General features: G+C 41.4%; 1 protein-coding gene across 1 annotated transcript in view; it reads left to right on the forward strand.

Moving 5' to 3' along the window:
- PIK3AP1 (phosphoinositide-3-kinase adaptor protein 1) overlaps positions 1 to 27,023 on the forward strand; it is a 190,733-nt gene that overhangs the window by 94,508 nt on the left and 69,202 nt on the right. Inside the window, exons 6-8 of the mRNA XM_082267573.1 lie at positions 2,431 to 2,563; positions 6,412 to 6,608; positions 10,815 to 10,992. Coding sequence (XP_082123699.1) covers positions 2,431 to 2,563; positions 6,412 to 6,608; positions 10,815 to 10,992 — 508 coding nt within the window. The remainder of the gene's footprint in view (positions 1 to 2,430; positions 2,564 to 6,411; positions 6,609 to 10,814; positions 10,993 to 27,023) is intronic.

Below are 27,023 nucleotides of genomic sequence, written 5' to 3' on the forward strand. Positions count from 1 at the left end.
AAGTTTAGTAATTCCTGATCTATAGCATCAGTATCCACCTGGCATTGAATCAGCAATGTTTTCATTAGTTCCACACTACAGCGGTTAAGAGCTGATTCCCAAGTGTCTTTAAGTTCTTGTCATGCGTTTTTAATTGTAGGAAATATTTGAATTCTAAGACCTATGGGGTTAATATTTTCCTGAATATACTGATTAAAGAATTCTATATGCCAGTACAGATTCAACTTTTTCTTTAAAAGACGTCCAAGCTTCGTATAGTACTGGTTTCGATTTTTATCTCTGTTTGTACCACAATGTGAGGTATGAATATTGCTCATGAGGCCCACCCAAGCTGTGCCTGTGAAGTCCATTGTTATAAACCCAAGGATATTTTTATCTTTTTGTAGACAATCAAGGTTTAAACAAGGTTAAAACAAGTGGAGTATATTATTCACATTAATTGGGGGTTCCTCCACCCTAAACCAATTGGAATAAATTGATCTGGCGCTTGCTGGTGGCCAATGAGGACCACATAATTCATCTGTGCCACATCCTACAAATCTGAATTTGGAATTTGGAGAAAACAAAAATGGACTTTAAAGGCACCTAACTAAAATGAATACAATTTATTGTTCACAATAAACATTTTTTACACAATAATACAATAGCAAGCAAAGAAAATATGTATAAGTGAAATTAAAACCAAACCTTTCCAAGAGGCTAAGATATAGCATACTGCATTCAGTGTAACAATCACTATATACGCCTTGCATTTTCTCAAACTTTTGGGATATCACTTTTCCTGGTAGATTCCGCTCAACATGTTGCGCAATTTTAATCGCTTTTTCAGTAGCTTCTAAACATCTATTACAAATATTGACATTCAATTAGAAATGTACGCTGTCTTTGTGCCCTATTTAGTGGAAATAAGACCAAATCATACCCTAATCATAAGTGCATGCTGATATGGGGGTGGTAAATTTCTTTAAACAGAAATAAAAGGTCCACGGATCTTTTTCAATATCGTTCACAATCCAATTGTCAAGGATATTTTATAAGGTGGTCCATCAGTAAAAATGAAAAGATGGATACAAATATAACCAGTACAATAAATGCATCTCTCTGCTGGAAACTGGTCAGGGAGAAGCAAGCATGAAAAGGCCTAGAGGGCAGTCTAATACAGTGAAGACTCTACACTATGGTTCTGACTTGTAGCAGCAATGTGTCCAGCACCGACAGCCTCCAGTTAAATAGGGGAAGGAGGGAGAGTGTATAGAGACACCATCTCCCTCAGAGCAATGGCAAGTGTGGCACTCCTACTTTCCCCTTATGTGTGACCCTGCCGAAGAAAATCATTCATCAGACTGCCGTCTGACATTACCCAGCCCAGTCGCTGCCGTACCTCACATGTGCATGAACTGGCGCTTGTGCGTCAGAGCACTGCCCATAGATAGAGATGAGTCCTAGTGCCCGCTGGGTGCGCACACTGGCGGCAAGGCTAGGGGTTCAACCAGAGCCCTGGATATCCCCGAATGCCACCGACAGATGCGCTTTGCCTCACCAGGTGATCCCCCCTGATGGACTCTGCATGTCCTCTGCGGCCTGGACGGCTGTACATTAAGACCAAGCCAGTCCAGAAGGCAGGAGGGTCCCACCAAATCCCAGAGGATACAAACTTGATTTTTGTTTTCTCCAAATTCCAAATTCATTATGGTATTGTGAGTTTAGATTATTGAGAAAAAACATTGAATTTAAACAACTGTAATATCAGGCTGCAACTCAATTCCTCATGCCACAGTGCACCCACCTCTGTAAAACCAGGGCAGCCATCTTGAAACTGATGCCATTGGTGGCCAACTAATTCTTCCAGATTTTGTGTGCCGACCCACCAGCACATCTGTTGGACCCAGATTGTGATATATCTCTGTGTCTGCTCTACTTAAAGCAGAACTATAGGCAAAACTTTTTTTCTCAATTTTGGATAGCGCAAGGTAGGATTATAACCCCTGTCAGGTTTTTTTTTGCCATCTGTGTCCCATTGCTGAGATTTCCCTTCACTTCCCATAGCCAAACAGGAAGTGAGAGGAAAACACTGCAAATTAACGGAATTCCTTAGGGATCCACAAGTCACCAGAACTAGTGTCCCCATTGGAACATTTCCCCCTCCATTACTTATCTGGGGACAACCCAAAATTTGGGATTTTCCATTACTCTCGCTTTCAATTATAATGGTAAACAGGACAAAGAGAGAGGGTGAATCTCCATAACGGGGACACAGACAACGATAAAAAGGAAAAGGGGTTCTAATCCCTTTAAAAACAAAAAAACCTATAGCTATACTTTAAGCAAAGTGTTAGTTAAATTATCTGTTGTTGGTAAGAAACTAAGTAATTAATTACATTTATTTTTAACAGTGGGGTTGTTTTTGTCTTTTTTTTTTCTTTTTACCAGGCATTCAAGATAATGCCCTACAATCGAGAGGCACTTGATAAATTGCTGACAGAATCATTAAAAAACAATATTCCAGCATCTGGTCTGCATCTCTTTGGAATTAATCAGATTGAAGAAGAAAATGCAATTGCAAGTGAGTGAACGTTTCCTAATTTCCTATCTGAAAAAGATATACATTTTTTATGATACAGTATCTTTTTGAATCTTGGCACAAGTAGGGCTCTTGCACATAGGCTCCAAAAACACCATGTTTTTAGGAATTACAGCATTTTTTTAATGATCTGCATGTAGTCCATTGCTTTTAATAGACATGTACACACAGGCACGTAAAAATCAGTAAACTAGCGCCAAATGCAGATTGGTAAAAGAAGAAATAAAAAACAAAAATCTGCCTTACTGTTCAGCATTTTATGCGTACACTTGTAAATCACACCTCCCCCCTTAAATAGTAGACAATATTATTTGAATATTTGGCATTTTGGGAGCTAGAAGAATTTTTACATCCATATAAGCCAGTAAGAACACGCAATATACGACCATGCTCATGTTCTTTGCACAAGAACGTCTGCCAGGAAGATCCAACATTATTACATCAGTACTATGTGCAATAACCCATGAACTATATAGCAAAGCTGTATCTATGCCAGACTTTAAAGTGAACCTCTTCCCAGACCATTCCCATTTAGGTAACATATTCTGAACAAGCAGTAAAATTAAAACAAGCCCTCTATAGCTAAAATTGGCTTTATTCTGAATGGCACACCAGCACACGTTGCAGTGCACCACAGCACACAGTAATGCACATTTTTTAGTGTGGTCTGGTTTGTTAGGCAGCCCATTCAACTGAACAGGCTACTTTTACGCAACGCACATTAACTTACAACATGATGCCTGCTAACACACCTGTGTTAACAAACTGCGCAAATGTAAACGGGCTCTTATAGATTTTTGTTGCAATCTTTGAGAATGAATGATTATATAGCACAAGCAGCTAAAGAGGTAAGAGAACAATTGTTTTAATGCATTTTTACCATCAAAAATTTTCTTTTAGTCAAGTTCATTGTCATTGGCACTGTTCTAGAGTACATATAATCATGCAGATATTAAAACAATGCTTAAAGTGAAATTCCATGTAAAAATAAACAAACACCCTTTATTTCTATGGATAATCCTAAAAACCTTTATATTATAAATTAATGGAACTGCTGAATTGATGATTTGAAAAATCCAGACAATCAGCAATTCTCCAGGGCTTCACCAACAACGGTGTGTCTGTGCAGCCCAATGTGGCTACTCAGAGGATCTTCCTGGAACAGTTGTCTGTGCTAGAAGCACAGCTCCATCTGGCACCCCCTCATCCCTCCTAACCCTGCCCACCTACCACCAGCCCCCACCATGTCTTGCCTTCCCCCATCATACCCAGCCCTTCAATGATCACTCCCACCAGCAGCAGGCATGTCACTACCAGGAGTGATGCTCCTAGGCAGAAAAAGACACGCCCACCATCCGACCTTCCACTCCAAACGGTGAGGCATTACAATCATTTAAAAGCAGTGCATAATAAAAAAAAAGGTACAAAAACAAGGCATTTAACAATTTAACACATACAACATACGGCTGGCCTTTCATTACTGAAATGATCATGCGGGGTTGTTTAAGTACAAGCCTTTCTTTCCACTTTAAGAACTTGCTTTTCTTATCTGTAAGTATTTCTAATAGAAAAACACTACTATGAGCATGTTTGTTCTAGACTAAATATTACAGGCAAGATTTATGGGGCATCAAAGCACCATGTTATTAGATATATACAGTAGGCTCTTTGAAAATATCTATTGATGGAACTTTAGAGGTACCAAACAATCACAAAAACAATGTATATGTCTAAAACATAGCAATTTATTGTACAGTTCCATATTAAAACACGTGAATTTGATATTCGCACATTAAAATTAACAAATTGTTGTGAATTACATTTTTGAAAGAGTCCTACAACCGCCCTGAATGTATTTATACATGATAAATGCATTACAAAATGTATCATTGTGATCCCATTTGGTACAATACATCATTGGAAGCAGCATATATGTTGGATTCAACATGTGAAGCAGAGGCAGCTGACTTCAACGCCTTTCGCACTGAGCTTTATCAGAAAGGCAGAAGTAATCTACAGTGTTAAGCCGGCCATAGACGGCTCGAATCATGAGGGATTCAACCAGCCTGCCAGATTTTACATGCGATTATCGCTAGCGGCTGTTATAGTGTTCTTCTGGCAGGGACGGCTTTCCAGCCCCCCCATCGGGAAAACACAATGGCTCGGCGGGAGGGATTCCCCTGTCAACATGCAGTTGCAGGAAAGAAATTCACTCCATTTATGGCTGGCCCTATATAAACAATAATAAGTAAAGTAGATAAAAATATAATGAGAATATTTGTCTTACAAGAAAATAGGTGTATATATTAGAAAGCAAACTAAAGACAACAAGAATACGCTTAAGCCCCGTACACACGTACCGATGGTCGGCTTACAAATGTTCCTCTTTTCTCCCCGGGATGTCGGTGTCTGCTGAAAAGTGCAAAGACAGCACAAGGACAGCACAAGAATTTTGTCCGCCGACTGCAGAAGTGATGTCATGTAATGGTTAACTTTCCCTGTGTTTTCTATTTTCTGAGCATGCCCAGTCTTGCAAATCTGCGGTCTGTCGGCCGAATTGTGTACTGACAGGCGAACAATCGTCCGTTCTGGTGTCGGCATACAAATATTTTCATGTTTGCACGAAAGACTTTTGTCCGCGGATTGTGCGCAGACATCTGTCGGAGGCACCATACTAACACGCGTACAATCGGCAGATCCTTCGTCCACCGACGTTTGTATGCCGACGATCGGTACGTGTGTACGGGCCTTTACATACTACCTTTCAGTGACACATACTGTATCTGAATGTCGCAAGCCAAGAGCTAAAAAATCCCCTCCCCAGTTGGGAACCACCTGTCCATTTACACCCGACGGCCATCTGATCCAATCCGTTAGACGGATGGGGAACAGATCCCTATTCGTCTGTTTAATCTGATCAGATGTCAGCGAGTGTCAATGGACACAACACATTTTCTATTGGCATATAGAAGTTACTTTTTAACACAGGTATATAATATTTTGAAATGCAATCACATAGAATTACATAGAATTACTTAATCATACAATTTGTAATGTGCTAAGTGAAATTTATACAGTACCTCCCAACTTTATGAGATGGGAACGATGGACACCTATTAGTAAAAGTATGTGGGCATAGGACACACCCCCTGCCACGCCTCCTCAAAGGAGAATTATACTAAAAAAATAATTAGATGAACCCACAAGTACTTTTTTTTTTACCACTACTATTCCTTTATCCTGCCTTTTGAAATGTACAAATGCAGCAATTTAGAAATTGGATGAAAGGTTTAGCACTGGGAAACACTTTTTGAAAGATAAAAAGTGCATTTTATATTTAAAATATATAGACCAAAATGAGGGACACATGAGGAGAAAAGAGGTACAGAGAGACTTTGTTCAAAATCAGGGACAGTCCCTCAAAAACCGGGACAGTTGGGAGCTATGTCTATGTTCCAGTTTAATCCTGGTGCCATAAACCCTGGCTGGGTTTTTTTTTTTTTGTTCAGGGTGGCTCCTTTCACTTTCAGCATCCTGTGGAGTCATCCTTGCATGTAGCAACTAATGCTGTGTCTCCCTACACCGTGTGCTTCAATAGAAACCCACAGCCCCATATCCTAGGATGAAAGCTGCACTCTTATCTGTGGAGACCAGAAGTTTAGGGAAGCAGCAGTGAGAGAGCAGGAGCTAGCAGCATTGAAAGTTGCAAACTGCAAGTGTTTTGGTAAGAACTAGTTTACTGGGGAATGATTATTGTTTTGTGCTCAGTGTTGAGCTAAAAAACACTAAGGATTTAAAAGTACTTTAATGTCTCTTATGTTTTATTTTAGATCAACGAGATGAAGAATTGCCTACTCTTCTTCATTTTTCTGCAAAATATGGGCTGAAAAATTTGACAGCCCTTTTGCTCACCTGCCCCGGAGCTTTACAAGCCTATAGTGTGTCGAATAAGCATGGACACTTTCCAAACAACATAGCAGAAAAATATGGTTTTAAGGATCTGCGACAGTTCATTGATGAATATGTGGTGAGTCTTTGGTAAATGTACTCATTCAGAATCATTTTCAGGAAAATAATGAAACACTATATATTTCATTTGCATTTTAATACCTACTAGCCTCCTTCTTGTTTCAACATATAGCTTTTTAACATTCAGTAAAGTAACCATTGGGTTTACTTGTGCCTGGTTCTGCCTATCGTAGTGCAGTGCACAATTTATAATGGGTAAAACATTAGGGCTTGTTCACACCAAATGTGTCTCAAAGCATGGGTAAAGTAAAAAGCCTTGTTCTCTAATATGCCAGGTCACTCAGTGAAGTGTTAAACATCACAATGTGCTGCAGCAAACACTGTATAAAAACAAAGCAAAACCAAAAGCAATGTGTGGATCATGTCATTTCATGGTGAAATTTGTTGCCCTGTATGCCCAGCCTATAGTGCAATAAATATTCACATTTTTGTGTCAGCAGCAGCAAGCCTCTGCACAGGTTAATAAACGACCTCTGTCTGTAGTGTTAGACCCGACACTTCCTCTAAAGAAACGACATATCTCACAATCCCTGGGTTTCTCAGTCTAGTACTTATGCACATAAGAGCTACACAGTATTTAGATTATACAGACAGTAAGGGAGCTTACTCATACAGCTATAGATGATGTGTTTCATCACATTAGCACTCCTACATTTGTGATGTAACATAGAGGGAATGGTGAGGCCTGTACTGGATGCTGTGTTAACCAGAACAGGAAATTGTCATGCCCCTTTGGTGCAAAGGGACCAGTTAAACTGGTAGTAAAGTGTTTTTTTAGACTTGTAACTACAGGTAAGCCTATAATAAGGCTTACCTGTAGGTACAATAAATATATCCTAAACTTGCGGTGTTTTGGAGATATTCCCACTGGATGCAACTGGTGACATCACCGATGCTTGCGCTTTGAAGGTCCTGCATACCGTGCTGGACCTTCAGAACTTTGTGCCGCAGTCAATGGCTCCAGCGCGCACGCGCAGGTTTGACATCACCGTGGCCCTGAACACTTATAGAGCCAGAGCCCGTAGTATGCAATGCATACTATCACATTATGCCTTTGCAAAAGATTTTTTTTATTGCCAGCCACAGTTTATTACTGCTTTAACTGAAGCAATACATAGACATGTTTTGTATACAAACTGCAGACACAACTTGAAAGCCCATCTTTATAAGTTAAGGCAAACAAACAACATAGGGATAAGGGTCCATTCACACTAGCGCGACTTGTCAGGCGACTTGGTCGCCTGACAAGTCGCGGTCGGTCGCTTGCCATTGAATAGTACAGGACCCGTTCTAATAGGAGCGACACAAGTCACTCCGACTTAGAAAAAGGGTCCTGTACTACTTTGGGGCGACCTGGAGGCGACTTGCATTGACTTCAATTATATGAAGTCCGTGCAAGTCACGCTGTGCACCGCGACTTCACAGGTCGCCTCACAAAATCCTGTCGCGGCAGTGGGAATGGGCTGTAAATCTACACTAATACCTAGTTTAAGAAACATTTGAAAGTGCACAATGCCTTTAAAGTGGATGTAAACCCTTACATATACCCAGTGAAGTGAACAACCTCAGATGATACATAGAGATTAAACAAACCCACTTACATAGGTTTTACTTGCTTTTTCTGCAGCCCTCTCTTCCCTACATCCCTTCAAAAGGGCATAAAAGTGTTAAAGTCCTTCTCCATCTGTGAGTATCACAGAGGAGGGGCCAGAGAGGCTGCAGTTACAGTGTGTGAGAGTTGATTGAATGAAAGGAACATACCCCTCTTCACACAGCGAAACAACTGTGTTGTGAATAGACAAGCTTCGTGCTGAGCTCCCTCCCCAACACAAATTTAATCTTATGTGTCAGGAAAACTTCTCAGAAGTGACTCATGCTGCTAACAGAGGAATGAAGCACCAGAGAGAAATGACACTTAGAGCTTTGGAGAGAGATAAGTAAACGCTGCAGCTATATACTCTTTGCTCAGATTTCATGGCTGAGGTTTACAACCACTTTAAGGTTCAGGACTTGAAAATAGTTTTCCTAAAACATCTATGCAAGGATAATGTCTTACATAGAGACAATTTAAAACTATGATATTGGGAGGAGGAAATCTAAAAACCATGTAATACTGTAAAAGCTGTCTTAAATACCAACTTAAAGTGGAGCTCCACCCAAAAGGGGAAGCTCTGCTTGTTCGCACCCTCCCCCCCCCTCCACTGCCACATTTGGCACTATTTGAGGGGGGAGGAGCGGATACCTGTCAAAACCAAGTACCCGCTCCCACTTCCGAGTAAGATTGCTGCACAATGATCGCGGCGCTCTATGAAATTTCTGGCCCCTCCTCCTCCCCCATTCAAAAAGTGCAGTGCAACTCATGCATGAGCAGTAGGAAACAGGCTGTGAAGCCGCAAGGCTTCACTTCCTGTTTCCCATAGTGAAGAGGGCGGCGCCAGCACCCTCAGCCGATGGACGAATCGGCTAGGGGTGCCAACATCACGGAATACCTGGACAGGTAAGTGTCCTTATATTAAAAGTCGGCAGCTACAGTATTTGTAGCTGCTGACTTTGAATTTTTTATTTTTTTTTAACAGGCTGGAACTCCACTTTAATTTTTCTTTTTTTTGTTTAAGATTTTCTATAAATACCTTTTTTTGTCTTTTTTGTTTCAGCAGTATGACACCACAGATACTCCTCCTCCCATTCTCACTTCAGCAGTAGGCAGGTCCTAAATGCTGCAGAGAATGTCAGCACCTAATGACATCACCACCATTTCCTACAGCATTTTCTCTAAGTCCAGGGTGGCCTAAAGATGCGCCCCCAGAGAGAGGGTCTTTGACACTCTAGGCTTAAATTGAGCCAGCAGGGAACAGTGCTGGGGAAAGGGGCAGGACAACTAATAAAAAAAAAATAAAAACAAAAGTTGGAGTTGGAATATACTCTCTCTTATCTGCCTGCTTAGAGGCAGCCTCTTCCCTACCACCCAGATCCACATCTGCATAGTCACCATCCTAGTATTGTCAATGGCTGCACTTTGAGGACTCCCACTCCTTACCCCTTATGACATCCATGTGGCCAGGCAATTGGCTGCGTATGCCCCAAGCAATGCATTGTGGGGATGTAGGTCACAGGTAACATGCTTCTCCATAGCTAGTCTCTTCATAGTCTTTTCAGGGTGGCAGGGGGGATTGAATCAGTAGGGGAATGGCAATAATGTTAAATATTGACTATGGAAGAAAAGGGAGTGGGTTGTGGATTTATTTTTATGGCATGTTTGCTTTAACAGCATAAAAGGGAAAATATATTTTTTTTGTAATGCACATTGTATGAAAAATCTTTATCTCTATGTTGCCACTGTATACCATTAGTTTGTATCTCATATCACAAACTTAGTGACGTATCAGTATGGATGTCACACCACTTCCTCAAACTCAATCTTTCTAAAACTGAGCTTGTAATATTTCCTCCTCCCTGATCCCCTCCCCATGACTCTACCATTAAGATCAACGGCTCAACCATTGGTCCCTCCACATATGCCAGGGTACTGAATGTAATCCTAGACTCTTTCTAGACTATTCTTCAACCCCCACATCCAATCACTGGCTACAACTTGCCGCCTTAACCTCTGCAACATTTCAAGAATTCACCCCTTCCTGACTAACAACACCACAAAACAACTTCTTCACTCCTTGATTATTTTCCACCTTGACTACTACAACTCCCTCCTCACTGGCTTACCTTTACTTAGGATATCCCCCTTCTGTCTGTTCATCCTCACCGCTCTTCTCAAGACCTCTTGCTCTCTAGTTCCCTTGTTACCTCCTCCCATGCACACCTCCAGGACTTCTCCAAAGCCTCTCCCATCCTCTGGAACTCCCTGCTCCAGTATGTCTGGTCAGCTCCTACCCTGTCAACCTTTAGGTGATCCCTGAAAACTCACTTATTCAGGGAAACCTATCCCACCTCCACCTAAGAACCGTACCCAAGCCACCCCTATCAGTTCATCCCTGCAGCTATTACCTTTTGTACCCCCTCCCCCTCCCTTTAGATTGTAAACTCCACAAGCAGGGCCCTCCCGTCCCTTCTGTATTGAACTGTATTGCAATTGTACAGTCTCCTCTCTACATTGTAAAGTGCTGCGCAAACTATTGGCGCTATATAAATCCTGTATAATAATAATAATTTTGTGTCAGCATCACATGTGTCCTTTCTTTTCATCAAGGAAACTGCTGATATGTTAAAAACGCACATTAAGGAAGAACTAATGCAAGGAGATAATGATGACTCCCTATACGAGACCATGGTAAACCTATCCACCGATATACTGATGAAATGTTCGCTTCACCCAGGATCTGATGAAGACCTGTATGAAACTATGGCTGGGTTTGCAGATGACACATGTGAGTATTTCTATAATCTACAACAGGGGTCTTCAAACTATGGCCCTCCAGTTGTTCGGGAACTACAATTCCCATTATGCCTAGTCATGTGAGTTTTACAATGCCACATGGGATGTGTAGTTCCACAACAGCTGGAGGGCCATTGTTTGAGGATCCCTGATCTACAACATCATCAACCCGCTTTATCTAGCTTTATAGAAGCAACCAATATGTTTGTTTTGGCCATTATACAGTAAGTATGACACTAGGTATGAGCAAATATTACAGTCATTCTAGCACTATGTAAACAGGTAATAAAAGTTCCAATGTTGTGTACTGAACTTGCACCACTTATTCAGGCCATGCAGGGGATTTTAAGAAAAATCTTTTTATTGATCTCAAACAATTGTAAAAATTTACAACCTTACACGAGTCCAATATACAGTATGTTACATTTAGAGTTCAAGGTTGGGTAATAAGGGTTCAGCAGGAAAAAATAAAATTGTTCTCTTAAAGAATTTGAGAATGCTCACAAAGAAAACTGTGAATATTCACTTCAGTTATTCATTTAAGTTCACATAAAATAAGTAAACACGAATTTCCTTTTTTACATGAATGGATAATTGAAGCAAATCTTTACATATTGAATTCTGTGAGCATTAATAAATCCTTTAGTAAATCAGCCTTTTTGTGACACCTACGTACTTTTATTGTAAAAAATATACAAAGCTAAACCAGTAAGGGTCTATAACTGTCGTGATGGTTAGACCAGATCAGCTCATCTTGAATTGTGTAAGAGTCCCAAATTTTGTTAACTGTAAGGGGACAATTTATTTTCTCATGCATAACATTTTCATATGGTATTATCTGGTTGATGTAGAATTTCCACTGAGATACACTGGGGGGAAATCATTCATCCATTTGATAGCATTGGCTTTATGGGCCATGAAAAAAATGTGAACAATGCTTCTCTCACAATTTTTTTTTTTTTATAATGTGATCAACATTCTTCATCAAGAATACTTAAGACAGGGGAGATTGACAAAGGGTCCTTTCACACAGGCTTTCCAAACGGCGGACTCTGTTTTGCTCAGTGGGGATCGATACGCCGATCCCCGCTGAGCAGGAGGATGACAGTTCCGTCTCCGCTTACTTTGCAGAGACGGAGCTGGATGTCAGATCTCCACTCTCCTCTATGGGAGATCGGATGAAAACAGACCGCCTGTTTGTTTTCATCTGATCTGATCCTCCAGAGGGATGGAAAATAGGGTTTCCATCCGTCTGGATTTCACTGACCACATTGGATCAGATAGCAGTGGGTGTCAGCGGACATGTCACCGCTGACATCCGCTGCTCCATAGAGGTACATGGAGCATTCGATCAGGTCCGCCTGAAAAACTGACAGGCTGACCTGATCAGAAAGCCCGTGTGAAAAAAGCCTAAAACTGGAACACTCAAAATCGGGTGCAGCTGTGCATGGTAGCAAATCAGTTTCTAACTTCAGCTTGCCTAATTAGGCTTTAACAATATACCTGGGATTTGATTGGTTTCCATGCAGAGCTGCACCAGATTTTGAACTCTTTAGTTTTAGTAAATAAAGGCTAGTACACACTAAGAAAATTGGGCGAACATTTTCGTCCGAGGAACTATTGTAGAATTTGCTGATAGTGTACACAACTTTCAACAGCCGATTCCGACCTTCTGAACGAAAATTTTCGAAGGGACAAACTTCAACATTTTTCATGTACAGGAACAGAACCAACAATTTTAGTTTAATGTGTACTGTTTTAGTACAAGAAAAATCAGAAATGAAAGACTGCGCATGATCAGAAACAACAAAAAAAAGCCCGTTGTACGAGAATTTCTAGACATTATTTCCTTCCTTGGTTCCGACTTGCTGTGAAACAAAGAGGAAAATCAGATAATCATTTGCCTGAATTTCTAATAGTGTGTACCCCACTTAACCCCCACAGATTTCAGATATGCTAGAGAAAGGTTGTTGTAATTTAGCAAAGAAAGTGATCACCTGTCTCCAAAAGAGGTTCATACAGAGTATTTTATATTCATACTTCCTTAAATAGACATTCTTTAGACCAGCCTTTCTCAACCTTTTCAACACAGAGGAACCCTTGAAATAAATTTCTGGTCTCGGGGAACTCCTGCTAAAAATGTAAAATCTACAGCTCATGACACATTAGTGTGACAGTCAGTGGGAAGAATGCTCCTTGCTCTTGTCATCATTGGGAAGAATTACCCCCTTACAGATAGCTAAAAGGAACAATGGTGTCATTGGGAACTTATCTGAGAGGTAGAAATTGCCCATTTCTCAAGGAACCCCTTGCAACCTCAGGAGGAACCCTGGTTGAGAAACCCTGCTTTAGACCATTAAAACAGAAGTAGCAAGAAATAAACCTCTTTATGTGCAAGACAGCCAAATAACAATTTTGTTGAGATCACTGATAGCAGTACTGTTTACGCCATAAGCTTCTTGCATGAAATTGTCAGGTCTCCCAGCCAGGACACGGAGGTTACCACTAACAGTAGAGATGAAAAAAGTGTAATTTTATTTGAGCACAGTGTACTTTTCTTCCGTGGCAGCATTACCTAATGCATACTTTGGGGACCATTTGTAGTGCTGAACAGTATTTCCAGTATATGTTGGTCTTGTGCATTGCATGAACCCCACTTCCCTTCAAATGGGCACTGGTAGCTGCTGTTCATGCACATGTTTAACGATCTGCTGTTCTACCAGCAAAAGGAAACCAGCTTCTTTATTTGTTCCACTGGCCTTTGTGTATAAAAAACACCATTAGACAGGGCAGGTCTGTCTTTATGGCATGAATGAAGTCTTCTACATCTCATTGTTCGTTTGTGAACACCTCTTAACATAGCACTGCAAGATTTTATAAACCTGCCCTGTCATATGAAGCTCTGCTCTTGTTCCACAAAGTACTGTGATTTTGCCACGTGTAACAGTGATTCTAATGTCTGTGAGTACCATTAAAAAATCCCACATGTGAAATTAAAGTGGAAATAAACTTAAATAATACCTAAACCCAAGATCAAAAATATTACATTGCAGCTTACTAGACTTTAGATGTGGTGATTGCATTAGTTTTCTTTTTTCAGTCTTTAAACATTTTCAGCATGTACAAAAATATATCCATAGATCTAACCACAAAAATGCAGTGTTCTTGTTACTTCCTCTGCACTGAACAGATATACTAAACAACGTTATCTTTCTTTCAAGCTACCTTCTGCAAACTACACATAATAGAGATGAATAGGGGTGGATGTGTTTTTAGTCCAAATCTAGGGGAAAACCTTGACAACACTTCTCTTTCATAGACACAGTAGAGTGAGTGTTGCTATCCTAGGACAGGAAATGTGTTATTTGCAAGATTACAAGTAATGCACACCACAGTTGCACATTATGGCAACTGGTAGGGTGACATGGATGCAGTGTTTAACACTAAAGATGAACAAAGTGACTTCAGCATAATCTATTTCACAGCAAAATTAAGAATTTTACTGTTGCTGAAATTTTGTTTTTAAAAAATGTTTTACTCATTGAGTTACTTAGTTGCAATTCACTATTTTTATTTAATCATTTTTTAAAATGCTAAAATCCTGGCTGTGTGTGTGGCTTTAGAACTTGTGAATCACAGGGCCAGAACAAGCACGGTAGAAAGTCAGAGAAATCTGAACTCTCTATACCAACCATTCTCAGCCAGGGTTCTGTGGAACCCTAGGGTTCCTCCAAGGGTAGTTAGGGGGTTTCCTCGGAGGCTGACTAGCCTCAAATTTGATAGTACCTGCATTGTTCCAGGTGCAACACCACTTGGCAGAGCTTGTAACATAATGCCAATGTTCTTTTTTTAGCTGTCTGTGGGAGTGGCATTCTACCCCATCACTCTAAGGGGGACATTCCTCCCAATGACCACCAATGATGGCATACTCCTAATGACCCCTGAAGGATTAAACATAGCAGAGGTTACCTGAGAGCTTATAATTATGTCAAGGGTTCCTCAGTGGTTGAGAAAGGCTGCTCTATACTAATCCTAAAGCATGACTGCCAAGGAACAGGCATTTTCATTAGTGAGGTCAGCAAGAGCAGCCCACATATTTCTAAAAATATAGATGTACTAATAGAAACATAGAAACATAGAATGTGTCGGCAGATAAGAACCATTTGGCCCATCTAGTCTTCCCAATATATCTGAATCCTATGAATAGTCCCTGGCCCTATCTTATATGAAGGATAGCCTTATGCCTATCCCATGCATGCTTAAACTCCTTCACTGTATTTGCAGCTACCACTTCTGCAGGAAGGTTATTCCATGCATTCACTACTCTCTCAGTAAAGTAATACTTCCTCATATTACTTTTAAACCTTTGCCCCTCTAATTTAAAACTGTGTCCTCTTGTGGTAGTTTTTCTTCTTTTAAATATGCTCTCCTCCTTTACCGAGTTGATTCCCTTTATGTATTTAAAAGTTTCTATCATATCCCCTCTGTCTCTTCTTTCTTCCAAGCTATACATGTTAAGGTCCTTTAACCTTTCCTGGTAAGTTTTTTCCTGCAATCCATGTACTAGTTTAGTAGCTCTTCTCTGAACTCTCTCTAGAGTATCTATATCCTTCTGGAGATATGGCCTCCAGTACTGCGCACAATACTCCAAGTGTACTTTAACCACTTTACCACCGGAGGATTTTGCTGTCTTCCGTCCAGGCCACTTTTTGCGATTCGGCGCTGTGCGACTTCAACTGACAATTGCGCGGTCGTGCGACGCCGTACCCAAACGAAATTTACGTCCTTTTTTTCCCACAAACAGAGCTTTCTTTTGGTGGTATTTGATCACCTGTGCGATTTTTACTTTTTGCGCTATAAACAAAAAAATAGCGTTTATTTTGAAAAAATAACAATGTTTTTAACATTTTTTTATATGAAATTCCCCCCAAAAAAGATGTAAAAACCAATTTTTTTAAAAATTTTTGGCCAATTTGTTTTATGCTACATATGTTTGGTAAAAAAAATCGCAATAAGCGTATTTTGATTGGTTTGCGCAAAAGTTATTGCGTTTACTAACAAAGGGAAAGATTTCTGTCATTTTTGGTGGTTTTTTTTTAACGCGTAATGGCGGCGATCTGCGATTTTTTTTGCGGGACTGCGACATTGCGGCGGACAGATCGGACCCTTGACTGACATTTTTGACACTTTTGGGGGTACCAGTGACATTACTGCAGTAATCAGTGCTATAAATATGCACTGTTACTGTAAAAATGACACTGGCAGGGAAGGGGTTAATTTTATTGGAGAGGGAGGGGGTTAATGTATGCCTGGTGCTTACTGACGTGTAGGGGGGGAGGTGACTGTGTGAGTCATGGACAGATCGGATGTCCAGCTATGCTGAACAGTCCGATCTGTCACTCCCTGTCACTATGGAGATCCACCCGCTGTGTTTACACACAGCGGGCGGATCTCCAGACTCGATCCCCGACGATCGGGTAAGAGCAGCGGCGATCGCCGCTGCTCCTCCCCTGGCCCGACTCCCGCTGTGAATGAAAACAGCGGGAGCGAGCCTCCGGCGGTGCGCAAGCGCCGCCCAGAAGGGGGAGTGTCTAACGACGTTAATACTACGTCGCTGGACGATAACGAACCACTCTGCCGCAGTAGTATTACTGTGAGCGGTTCTAAAGTGGTTAAAGACATTTTCTAAAGATAGTACACTATTTACAAAAATATGCTACAGTGTAAGAAAAGGTTGTGTACCTCACACATCTCATGCATCACCTACCGCCATGAAATTTGAGCAATTTGTATAACTTTTATAAAATTGAAGGTATAATTCAAATGGATTTATACAGTATATTTTTTGTCTTAGCCCATTAGAGCTTTTATACTGTTTTTAAAAAGAGTGTGTGAGAGGCACGTTTCTCTTGTTGTATGTAGTAACAAACAAAGAAAAAAAAATATTTACTAGAGGAACTTTTGAGTTGGAAACACTTTAGTTTCCTGATATTACAGCAGACTAGAGTTTCAACATTATTTCCTAGCATCTAGCATAAAATCGAAAAAATTCTGATATATGGTTTGAAAGTGAAGTCTCCTAAACATGGGCATATGTAAAGTGGTTCTAAACATCAAGGTAAAAAGCCTTCCACTCCATATTCCCATTTCCCCCATCCATAAACACTTACCTGAGTCCTCTCTCGATCCAGCGCTGTGCCTGTTTCAGCAGTGCTGCTCTTTCTTTAAGCTCCTGCTGCTGTCAGTCAAATCTTTTTAGGAGTGAGCAGAGAGTTTGGCCGAGCTGCACCGCGTGTGTCTATGGACGCACAAAGCCTGGCTCGGAAGTGTGTTTCTTAGCACTTGGCTTGCTAAAGTGGTACTCAGGGAAAAGGAAGAGCATACAGCATTCGCGGGGGACTTCAGAAGAGGAGGTAAGCCAGAGCAGTTAAGTAAAGCATCTTTTTTATTTTAATTTAAAAAAATAAGGCTTACAATCACTTTAAGTGTACACCCGAGGGCTGTGTTTGTCACATGTGGATGCACAGGTGCTCCGTTCATCCCCGTGCCAACAGTCCCATTCATGTCAATTGCGATGCAGTGGCTGCACAGACACAGATGACTTAATCAGTGCCTTCCCAGAGCTTTCTGGGAATACTACGTCACCAAAGGCTACAAGTGGATCTTCTGAATGTAATAACAAAATATCACAGGCTTTTGACAATCTAACTAGATTTTGATATCCTGTACACATACATTTCTGTCTGTGACCCACTGGGCAGATTTTCTTTTGCTTCCTATTCCAGAGATGTAACTAGAAATAGGCCAAACACCCCCTGCTTCGGTTAGTGCCAGAACTCTTGAACATGGCAAAAGTTCGGACCCCATTCAAGTCTATAGGACCCGAACAGGAAAAACCAAAAGTCCCCATTTGAAGGCTTATATGCAAGGTATTGTCAGGGTCCGGACTAGCGGCAGGTGACTGCACTGGAGGTGGATCCTCTGTGTCAGTGAGGGATTGGCGTGGACCGTACCAGGGGACCGGCTCTAAGTTACTACCGGTTTTCACCAGAGCCCGCCGCAAGGCGGGATGGACTTGCTGCGGCGGTAGCAACCAGGTCGTATCCTCCGGTAACGGCTCAACCTCAAAGACAGCTGATTCAGGCGCGGTACAGAAGGACAAGGCAAAGGCAAGGTCAGACGGAGCAAAAGGTCAAGGCAGGCGGCAAGGTTCGTAGTCAGGGGCAACAGCAGAAGGTCAGATACACAGGCAGGGAACGATACACCAAAAGCTTTCTCAAGGCACCAAAGGCAACAAGATCCGGCAAGGACAGGAAGGGGAAGTGGGTTTTTATACGTTTTGGCTGATTTGGGCCAGGCACCAATTAGTGGTGCACTGGCCCTTTAAATTTCAGAGCACCGGCGCGCGCGCGCCCTAGGGAGGAAGACAGAGCGAGGGCCGAGCGGGAGGTGAGTGTGCGGCGCGGACGGGAACGTCCCGCCGCATGGGAAGACCGTAAAGAAGATGCGGGGGAGCGGTGCTCACGGCCAATGGCCAATACCTGTCACGGCCTCGAGTGCTCCGGGGACGCTGCAGGACCCGGAGCGCTCGGCGTGACAGGTATTGGCCATGGGGGACATGTTCCAATGCAAAAACAACTTTAAAAAAAGATCATTTTTAAAAGAGCAGTGATTTTAATGATGAATAAAGTGAAACAATAAAAATGAAAAATTTCTTTAAATATAGTGCCTGGGGGTCCCCTTAGTCTACCTGTAAAGTGGTGCATCTGTACCGTGTATAGAACCTGCTGCAGCCAAACGGACATTTATATTTATTTATTAAATTTAACTTGAAAGCTTTCTTTATTTAGTAAACAACCGCTTGGGGCCACAATTTAGTGCAATCGGAACAAAATTAGATATTTTTTGGGTAGATTCTGGTGTGTCGCTTTGGCAGACTGGATGAAAATGACAATGTTTTGCACCACAGTGAGCAAACCTTATGTTAAGAAGGTAATTTATAGTACACTCAGGCCAAGACAATTTTTTTTAGATAAAGTCTGGTGTCTCTTTTGCAGACTTTGAATATAAATAACAGGTACAGAAAAATTGGGCTTTGGGTGTTGGTGGTGCCTTCACATTGTAACCTTATAGAGGTACTCTTTATGAAAGCAAGAATTGGCCTTGCTTTAAAAAATTAAAATTTTATGCACCTGTCAAACAGGTGTGGAAAAATTGGCCCTTGGGTGTTAATTGTGCCCATGAAACCTATACCAAAAATGACTTCAAGATAAAATCAACACCCACAAAGTCTTGCAGAGATTGGAGATCCCGATAACACCTAATCGGCTACATTGGCATCAGGGGCTTGATAGCTTCTGCTAATCCAGGACTGATTCATTTTGGATAATGTCAGCCAGTCAATGGAGTCTGTGGACAGACGCTCTCTTTTATCTGTCACAAAACCTCCAGCAGCTCTAAATGCCCGTTTGGAAAGCATGCTGGATGCAGGGCAGCCCAACAGCTCAATTGCATACTGGAAAAGTTCTGGCCAGTTGTCTATTCTCATGACCCAGAAACCCATTGAATCGTCTACTGGAAAGCTTTCCATGTCTGTATTTGCCCCTTGATAATCTTCCACCAAATGATGCAGACACTACCGATTGGATCTTGAACATGACAGCCGTGAGCTGCATCACTGAGGCGGCCCCTTCTCCACCACTCCTCGCTTGACCAACAGAAGCCTCAAAATTAGCTTTTCAATAAAATTGTTACCTACCAGAGTCTGGAAAGGTGTTACATAAACCCTCTTTATGGTGTCCTCAAGATATTTCATCCTGCTCCTCTGCGAGGGCAGGATGAGTTCTGAGATTTTCCCTTGTAATGGTGGTCAGGGAGAGTTGCCAACCAATAATGATCCTTCTCTTTGATATCACAAATTCTTGGGTTCTTTCGCAGGCTTTGAAGAATAATGGAGCCCATGCACCGGAGGTTTGCGGAGACATATGAAGCAGAGTCCTCGGGGTCACTGAGGATTACAATATCTGAAAATGCCTCCTCCCCGCCATGTACTACTCCCAAGAGTTCTGGGGACAGAAAAACCATCTCTTAAGGTTTGGCGTATCTCTTCCTCTGCTTCTATGCCTCCAAAACTACCAGAATCCTCTTTCTGACTCTCTTTTTGAATGTTCTGTGGCATCGCAAGAATGACATCTGAATAAAGTGGGCCTTGAGAGGAAAGGAAGTCCTCTTCTTCCTCCCTCTACTCTGCCTCGAGTGCCCTGTCCATGCCACACAGAGTATGATCCAGCAGGAACACAAGAGGGATTGTGCTACTGATGCATGCATTGTCATGGCTCACCATCCTTGTCATCTCCTCAAATGGCGACAGTACAGTTTATGCATCTTTTATCAGCAGCCATTGGAATCGGGAAAATAAACAAAGGTTCCCTCAGCCTGTCTTTGTGCCATACTCACACAGGTACTCGTTGATGGCCCGATGCTGCATGTGCAGCTGCTGCAGCATTGCCAAAGTTGAGTTCCACCTGGTGGGCATGTCATAAATCAGGCGGGTAGCAGGTGGGATTCCTGCTGAATTTCAGCCAACCGAACACTAGCTGTGTATGACCACCTGAAATGACTAAAACTCTTCTGGTCTGCTTTGGAAGATCTTAAAAACCTGGGTACCTGTTTAAGAAACACTGCACCACCAAATTGAGGACATGTGCTAGGCATGGCATATGTATCAACGTTCCCTGTCGAAAGGTGGACAGAAGGTTAGTGCCATTATCACACGCCACCATTCCTGGCTCAAGCTTCCGTGACGTGAACCATCTCTGGGTCTGTCCCTGCAGAGCTAAAAGAATCTCTGCTTCGGTGGGGCTCCTTTCCCCTAGACAGACCAGCTGAATTACTGCATGGCATATTTTAGCCTGACTCATTTAATAGCCCCTTGAAAGCTTAGGGGCTACATAGGGCAATTTAGCAGAGAAGGGCATGGAGGAGGAGGATGGGGTGGAGCTGACAGAACCCGCATCATCACCATCAGCTGTATAGAGACGCAGTGGCAAAACAAACTCCAGCCTTGTCCTGCATCCTTTATTTGCAAGCAGAGTTACCCAGTGTGCTGTGAACAAAATATATTGTCCCTGACCATGCTTGCTGGAGCACATGTCAGCAGCAATATGGACCTTGCTGCTGACTGCCTTGCCCAACGATGCCAAAACATTGCCTTCCACATGATGGTAAAGAGCTGGAACGTGCAAAGAAATAGCGACTGGGAACCTGCCATTGTGGTACAGCACATTTTGCAAATTCATGGAAGGGGGCAGAAACCACCAGACGGAAAGGTGGGAGTTGTAAAGCCAGCAATTTGGGCATGCTGGGATTTAGACACTGGGCATGTGGGTGGCAGCAAGTGTATTTTTTGTTTTTGTTTTCAATGCAACAGCTGGGGCAGAGAATTTTGCCTGCTATACTCTACAGCTGATGGTGTGCTGCTGGCAGATGTTTTGCAAGGACCTGTGACACCCTTTGCTACTCCATCATCCCTGTCAATGGAGGTCATGAGATATAGCGGGGGTAGACATGAGAAGTGAGGAGTAGAAGAATTGTGTCCATTGTGTGTGGTTTTCAGGTGCTCTTGCCACCAGGCTGGAATGGTGGGAGGTTAAATGTGGACTGACTGAACTAGCCAATGCCAACATTCGGCCTGTGTGTACTAGGTTTTACTTTGAGTTTGCTTTTCTTTCCGCCTCTGACTGTAACACATGATATTTGTTAAGTTATTTATTGGCAAAGATTAAATGCTGGCTTATCTGTTAGCTTTCACATTTTATTGGCTTGCTTTGCATAATCACATCTTTTATGTCAGGTATAAATACCATTTCAAAAGGTTTAGATGTGGGGGTATTCTGATAATGCTAATCATTTATTCTTTTACTAGTCCTTTGTTTATGAATATGTAAATATGTGTTAAATATTGTACAGTATTCTAAAGTTTTACCAATATTATCACACTGCAAAATTCTACCCTTTATGCTAAATGCATTGTAACAGGGGTAGGTCTAGCTTTGACATCCCCCTAAGGCGTTTTTGATGTACAGATACACTGCCTGGCCAAAAAAAAGTCGCCACCTGAAATTAACTAAGCAACTAACTAAACTAAGCATGCAGTAACTATCCTATTGGATAGTTACTTCATGTGTCCAAAGAATGAGGTCAGCTGACTACCTGAATATACTGAATGACCAGGTTATTCCATCAATAAATTTTTTATTTCCTGATGGCACGGGCATATTCAAAGATGACAATACCAGGATTCATCGGGCTCAAATTGTGAAAGAGTGGTTCAGGGAGCATGAGACATCATTTTCACACATGGATTGGCCACCACAGAGTCCAGAACCTAACCCCATTGAGAATCTTTGGGATGTGCTGGAGAAGGCTTTGCGCAGTGGTCAGACTCTCCCATCATCAATACATGATCTTGGTGAAAAATGAATGCAACACTGGACGGAAATAAATCTTGTGACATTGTAGAAGCTTATCGAAACATTGCCACAGCGAATGCGTGTCATAATCAAAGCCAACGAATGTGTGACCTTTTTTTTGGGTGACTCCTTTTTTTTGGCCAGGCAGTGTATATTGTGCTGCATACGTTTGCTTGTCACATTTATGTTTGTGTTTATCAACTTGACTATGAAATTATTCCTTTTCTGGACCACTACACTTTAGTATATTGGAGGATGAGGAGGTGGGCACAGACACATAACTAGGAATTTTCTAAAAAAATATTGCAGTTTTTATCTGCAGCTTATCAGCTAGCATGACCGAATTTACCATTGGATACAGCAGGCCTGTGCCTGTAGATGGCACAAGTAAAGAGATGGCTTTTACCAGCATTGTTGTTTGGCACACATTTTTTTTTCCCAGCAATAATTTCATAGCTTATATAAAGCCTAAGTCCATCTCAACTTCCTGTAAGACAAAAAAAAAGAACCAACCCTGGCAGCAATACTCACCTTCAATCTAAAACTATCCTCAGCAGTGCTTCTTCTTTGTAAAAATAGATAAAGTGGGTGCTGGTGCTAGTGTATATAAAAAAGTGCCACAATTAATGAGTGAATGCTCAAATATATACAATTTGTGCAAATGTTCTGTGAAAAGTGACTAATAATAGAGTCCGTGTAGTGAATAAAAAAAAATGCTCCAATTCAGGTGCTCCACCTCGTGATCCTGTGAGCTAATGGTAATATAAAATGCTCACCAGATATAAGCAGGTCACACAGACCTCACAGCGCTTTGATCAGTAATTCAAATCATATGGATAAACCACACTCCTTCACCACACTCATCCAAATAGGATCTCCTGGGTCTTTCAATCACAAATAGAGTGGAACAAACAGGAAACTACTTCACCTCACCCTTTCATATCAGAGCCCCTGGATATTGGACTTGATCGAGTATATAGAGGACAGGAAGCCAAATATAGTGTAATACTGTTTATTACATTATTTAAAACAAGAAAAGTAAAATAGGTGCTTACATGTATCTGTGCCTTCCTGGCACAGGAAAAGATCGCTCGTTGCTATGTGGGAGCTTTGATAAGCCAAAGTCTGTATACCTATAGAGACCTTGTAGCGTGGCAGTGGTCGGCGTGCGTTCCACTGCCCGGCAGGAAATGACGTTGCTGGTTTCACAATGTCCGGGTATAGCTTAGACCACAATGCATTTCACACTTAATGCATCATCAGACTTCCTGATGACGCATTAACTTTCATTTTATTTGATTACTGTTGGAATATTTTACAGTTGTCATTATATTCATTATTTGACTATTGTTTATCTTTTATATACACTAGCACCAGCGCCCACTTTATCTATTTTTACATTTTATTTATTTATGTTCACACAATAAAAAAGGGGCTGCAGGTCATCTCTCACAGTGTAAATACAAATACAACTAGGCGCCTTCACCCTTACATCTATATTCACAGTGCTTCTTCTTTGCCACAAGATGTTCTCAGACTAAAAGATAGTGAATGCAGGGAGCCATGCTCCCTCTAACCCCATGCAATTCTAGGGCATTGATGCAGAGAGACATATAGTGGGTGTCCCTACATTACCACTACTCTCTGCATCATCCAGGACCACCTGCCACCAAAAGAGACCACTAAGGAAGAAGACCCAGTGTGCAATCAGGAAATGGTAAGTTTTAAAAAAAATATAAAATAAATATAATACAGCAGTGGCCTAAAGTAGGAGCCTGGATTTGAACTTTAAACATTATCACAATATTCAGTGTAACAGAGGTGATCCTAGAATAGGAGAAATGCTCTGAAGAACCAAAGTTTTTGTGCCAGCAGGCTCCAGTGATATTCAATAAAGGTCTAGAATTGCTTATAGAATAATAGATTTATGGAATTTTAATGTCATTTTTTCCAAATGCGCTATGCTTCCCTAAAGCATTTACTGGAAGAAAACATCCTGTAGAAATTCTTCATTAATTGAGTACAAAAATAACCTACATAAAAAGAGAATATGCAGGTGCTTCTGATGGCTCTGATGCTTTATGAATGACCAAATCTGGGTAATAATTTGGGAGATAAAAAGGATTTGGGAAGGTGACAGGTGTTTCAGAGCTGTTCATTCACATATTAGCCACTCTTCTGTTTCTGGGAAACGTAAAAGTGTTCGGTTTTTTTTTAAAATTACATTTTAGTCCTTTACCTCAAACAAAATCTTACTTTTAATTTGAGTTTTCGTCTTTAAATGTTTGATCTTGCCAAATGGCTTAGAGCTTAAGCAGAATGCAAATCATGTTCTGGTATAGGTTACTTTTTATCTGTACAAGGAAGCTGTCCTTATTTGTAAGGGGAATGCTAGGGAGAATCCCATCTTAAGATTAACTACAAATGCATGACTGTGATACTTCCTTGCTTTTTCTTCCTGTAAATACCTTTGAGCTTCCAAACCTGCAGCATAAATATTTGCAGTTACTATGACAAATAATCGAACTGGCCATAAACATGTTAACCACTTAAGCCCCGGAGGATTTGGCTGCTAAAAGACCAGGGGGTATTTTGCGATTCGGCACTGCGTGACTTTAACAGACAATTGCGCGGTCGTGCGATGCTGTACCTAAACGACGTCCTTTTTTTCCCCACAAACAGAGCTTTCTTTTGGTGGTATTTGATCACCTGTGCGATTTTTTGATCATGCGCTATAAACAAAAAAAGAGAGTAAATTTTGCAAAAATAACAATATTTTTCACATTTTTTTATATGAAATCCCCCCCCCCCCCAAAAAAAATGTAAAAATCTAAATTTTTTAACATTTTCGGCCAATTTGTTTTATGCTACATATGTTTGGTAAAAAAAATCGCAAAAAGCTTATTTTTATTGGTTTGCGCAAAAGTTATCGCGTTTACTAACAAAGGGAAAGATTTTTGTCATTTTTTTTTTTTTAATGCGTAATGGTGGCGATCTGCGATTTTTTTTGCGGTACTGCGACATTGCGGCGGACAGATCGGACCCTTGACTGACATTTTTGACACTTTTGGGGTTACCAGTGACATTTCTACAGTAATCAGTGCTATACATTTGCACTGTTACTGTAAAAATACACTGGTAGTGAAGGAGTTAACTTTATTTGAGAGGGAGGGGCTGTGTGTGTCCCTAGGGGCGTGATTCTTACTGTGATTGGCTGTGGCTTGAGCTGTAGGAACACTGATCAATGGTCCTACATTGTAGAACCGTGTGATCAGTGTTTCTACACCAGGGAGAATGACAGGTGGCTTGTTTACATAAGCCGCCTGACTTACTCCCTCTCCCCCGACGATCGCCGGGTCCGCCGGTCACACGCGCGGGGGGGGTCCGTGACCGCGCCAGAGCGGGAGCGCGCCTCCGCGGGCGCACGCTCGCTTCCCAGAGCCTCACAGGCTAGCGACGTAGACCTACCGCAGTAAATATATTGTGAGCAGTCGGCAAGCGGAACTGCAATCATAGAAACAGTGAAAAAGGAATGATAACTGCGCTAAAGGTGAAAAAGAAATTAAGTGAAGCAGCAACTTCAAGTGCAATCAACTGCAATCATGCATGCTTTGGATAGAGCAGACAAGGAATAGATTAGGGAAGGGTTAGAGCGTATGTAAGATTGTTTTTGCTGTGTTTGTTACTATCAGGGGGATTTTCCCTAAATTTACCGAGACAGAATATGAAAGGAAATTTACCCAATGGAACGAAAATAAAATCCTGAATTAGTTTTTAACCCTTTCTTACCAAATAATACAAGATGTTTGACTGTAGCTGGGTTTTAAAGCACAAATCCAACCAAAACCTTTGTATTTTGTAGTTTTGGATAATGTGTAGAAGAGTTAGAACCCGATCAGATTTTTCAGATGTCCCTAGGACCTAGATACATAGTCCTACAATGTTATTTCCAACATTCAAATTTTCACCCCAACAATAATTGTTCATATCCTTGTGGTATTGGGAAGGTTTTGGACTTTTTGCTCCCAATCTCAACAGTCTCTCTAATTTATATGCCTGCCTATCCTAAATCAAAGTATTCTGTTTCTTATATCATACCCAGGGCTTTTTTTCTCAGGGAATAGGTGCAAGTACTCCTCCCTTTTGAGTCACCCCTTTTCTCCCCCCCCAGCAACAACAGACCCTTCACTCGACAGTAGATCCCCCCAGCAACAATAGACCCCTTCCTCAACAGTAGATCATCCAGCAACAGTAGATCCCCCAGCAACAATACAGTATCTCACAAACGTTAGTACACCCCTCACATTTTTGTAAATATTTTATTATATCTTTTCATGTGACTACACTGAAGAAATTACACTTTGCTACAATGTAAAGTAGTGAGTGTAAAGCTTGTATAACAGTGTAAATTTGCTGTCCCCTCAGAACAACTCAGCACACAGTGATTAATGTCTAAACCGCTGGCAACAAAAGTGAGTACACCCCTAAGTGAAAATTACTAATTGGGCCCAATTAGTAATTTTCCCTCCCCCTGTGTCATGTGACTCATTAG

This window comes from Pelophylax lessonae (assembly GCF_965119305.1).
Source record: "Pelophylax lessonae genome assembly, chromosome: 9".
Taxonomy (NCBI): domain Eukaryota; kingdom Metazoa; phylum Chordata; class Amphibia; order Anura; family Ranidae; genus Pelophylax; species Pelophylax lessonae.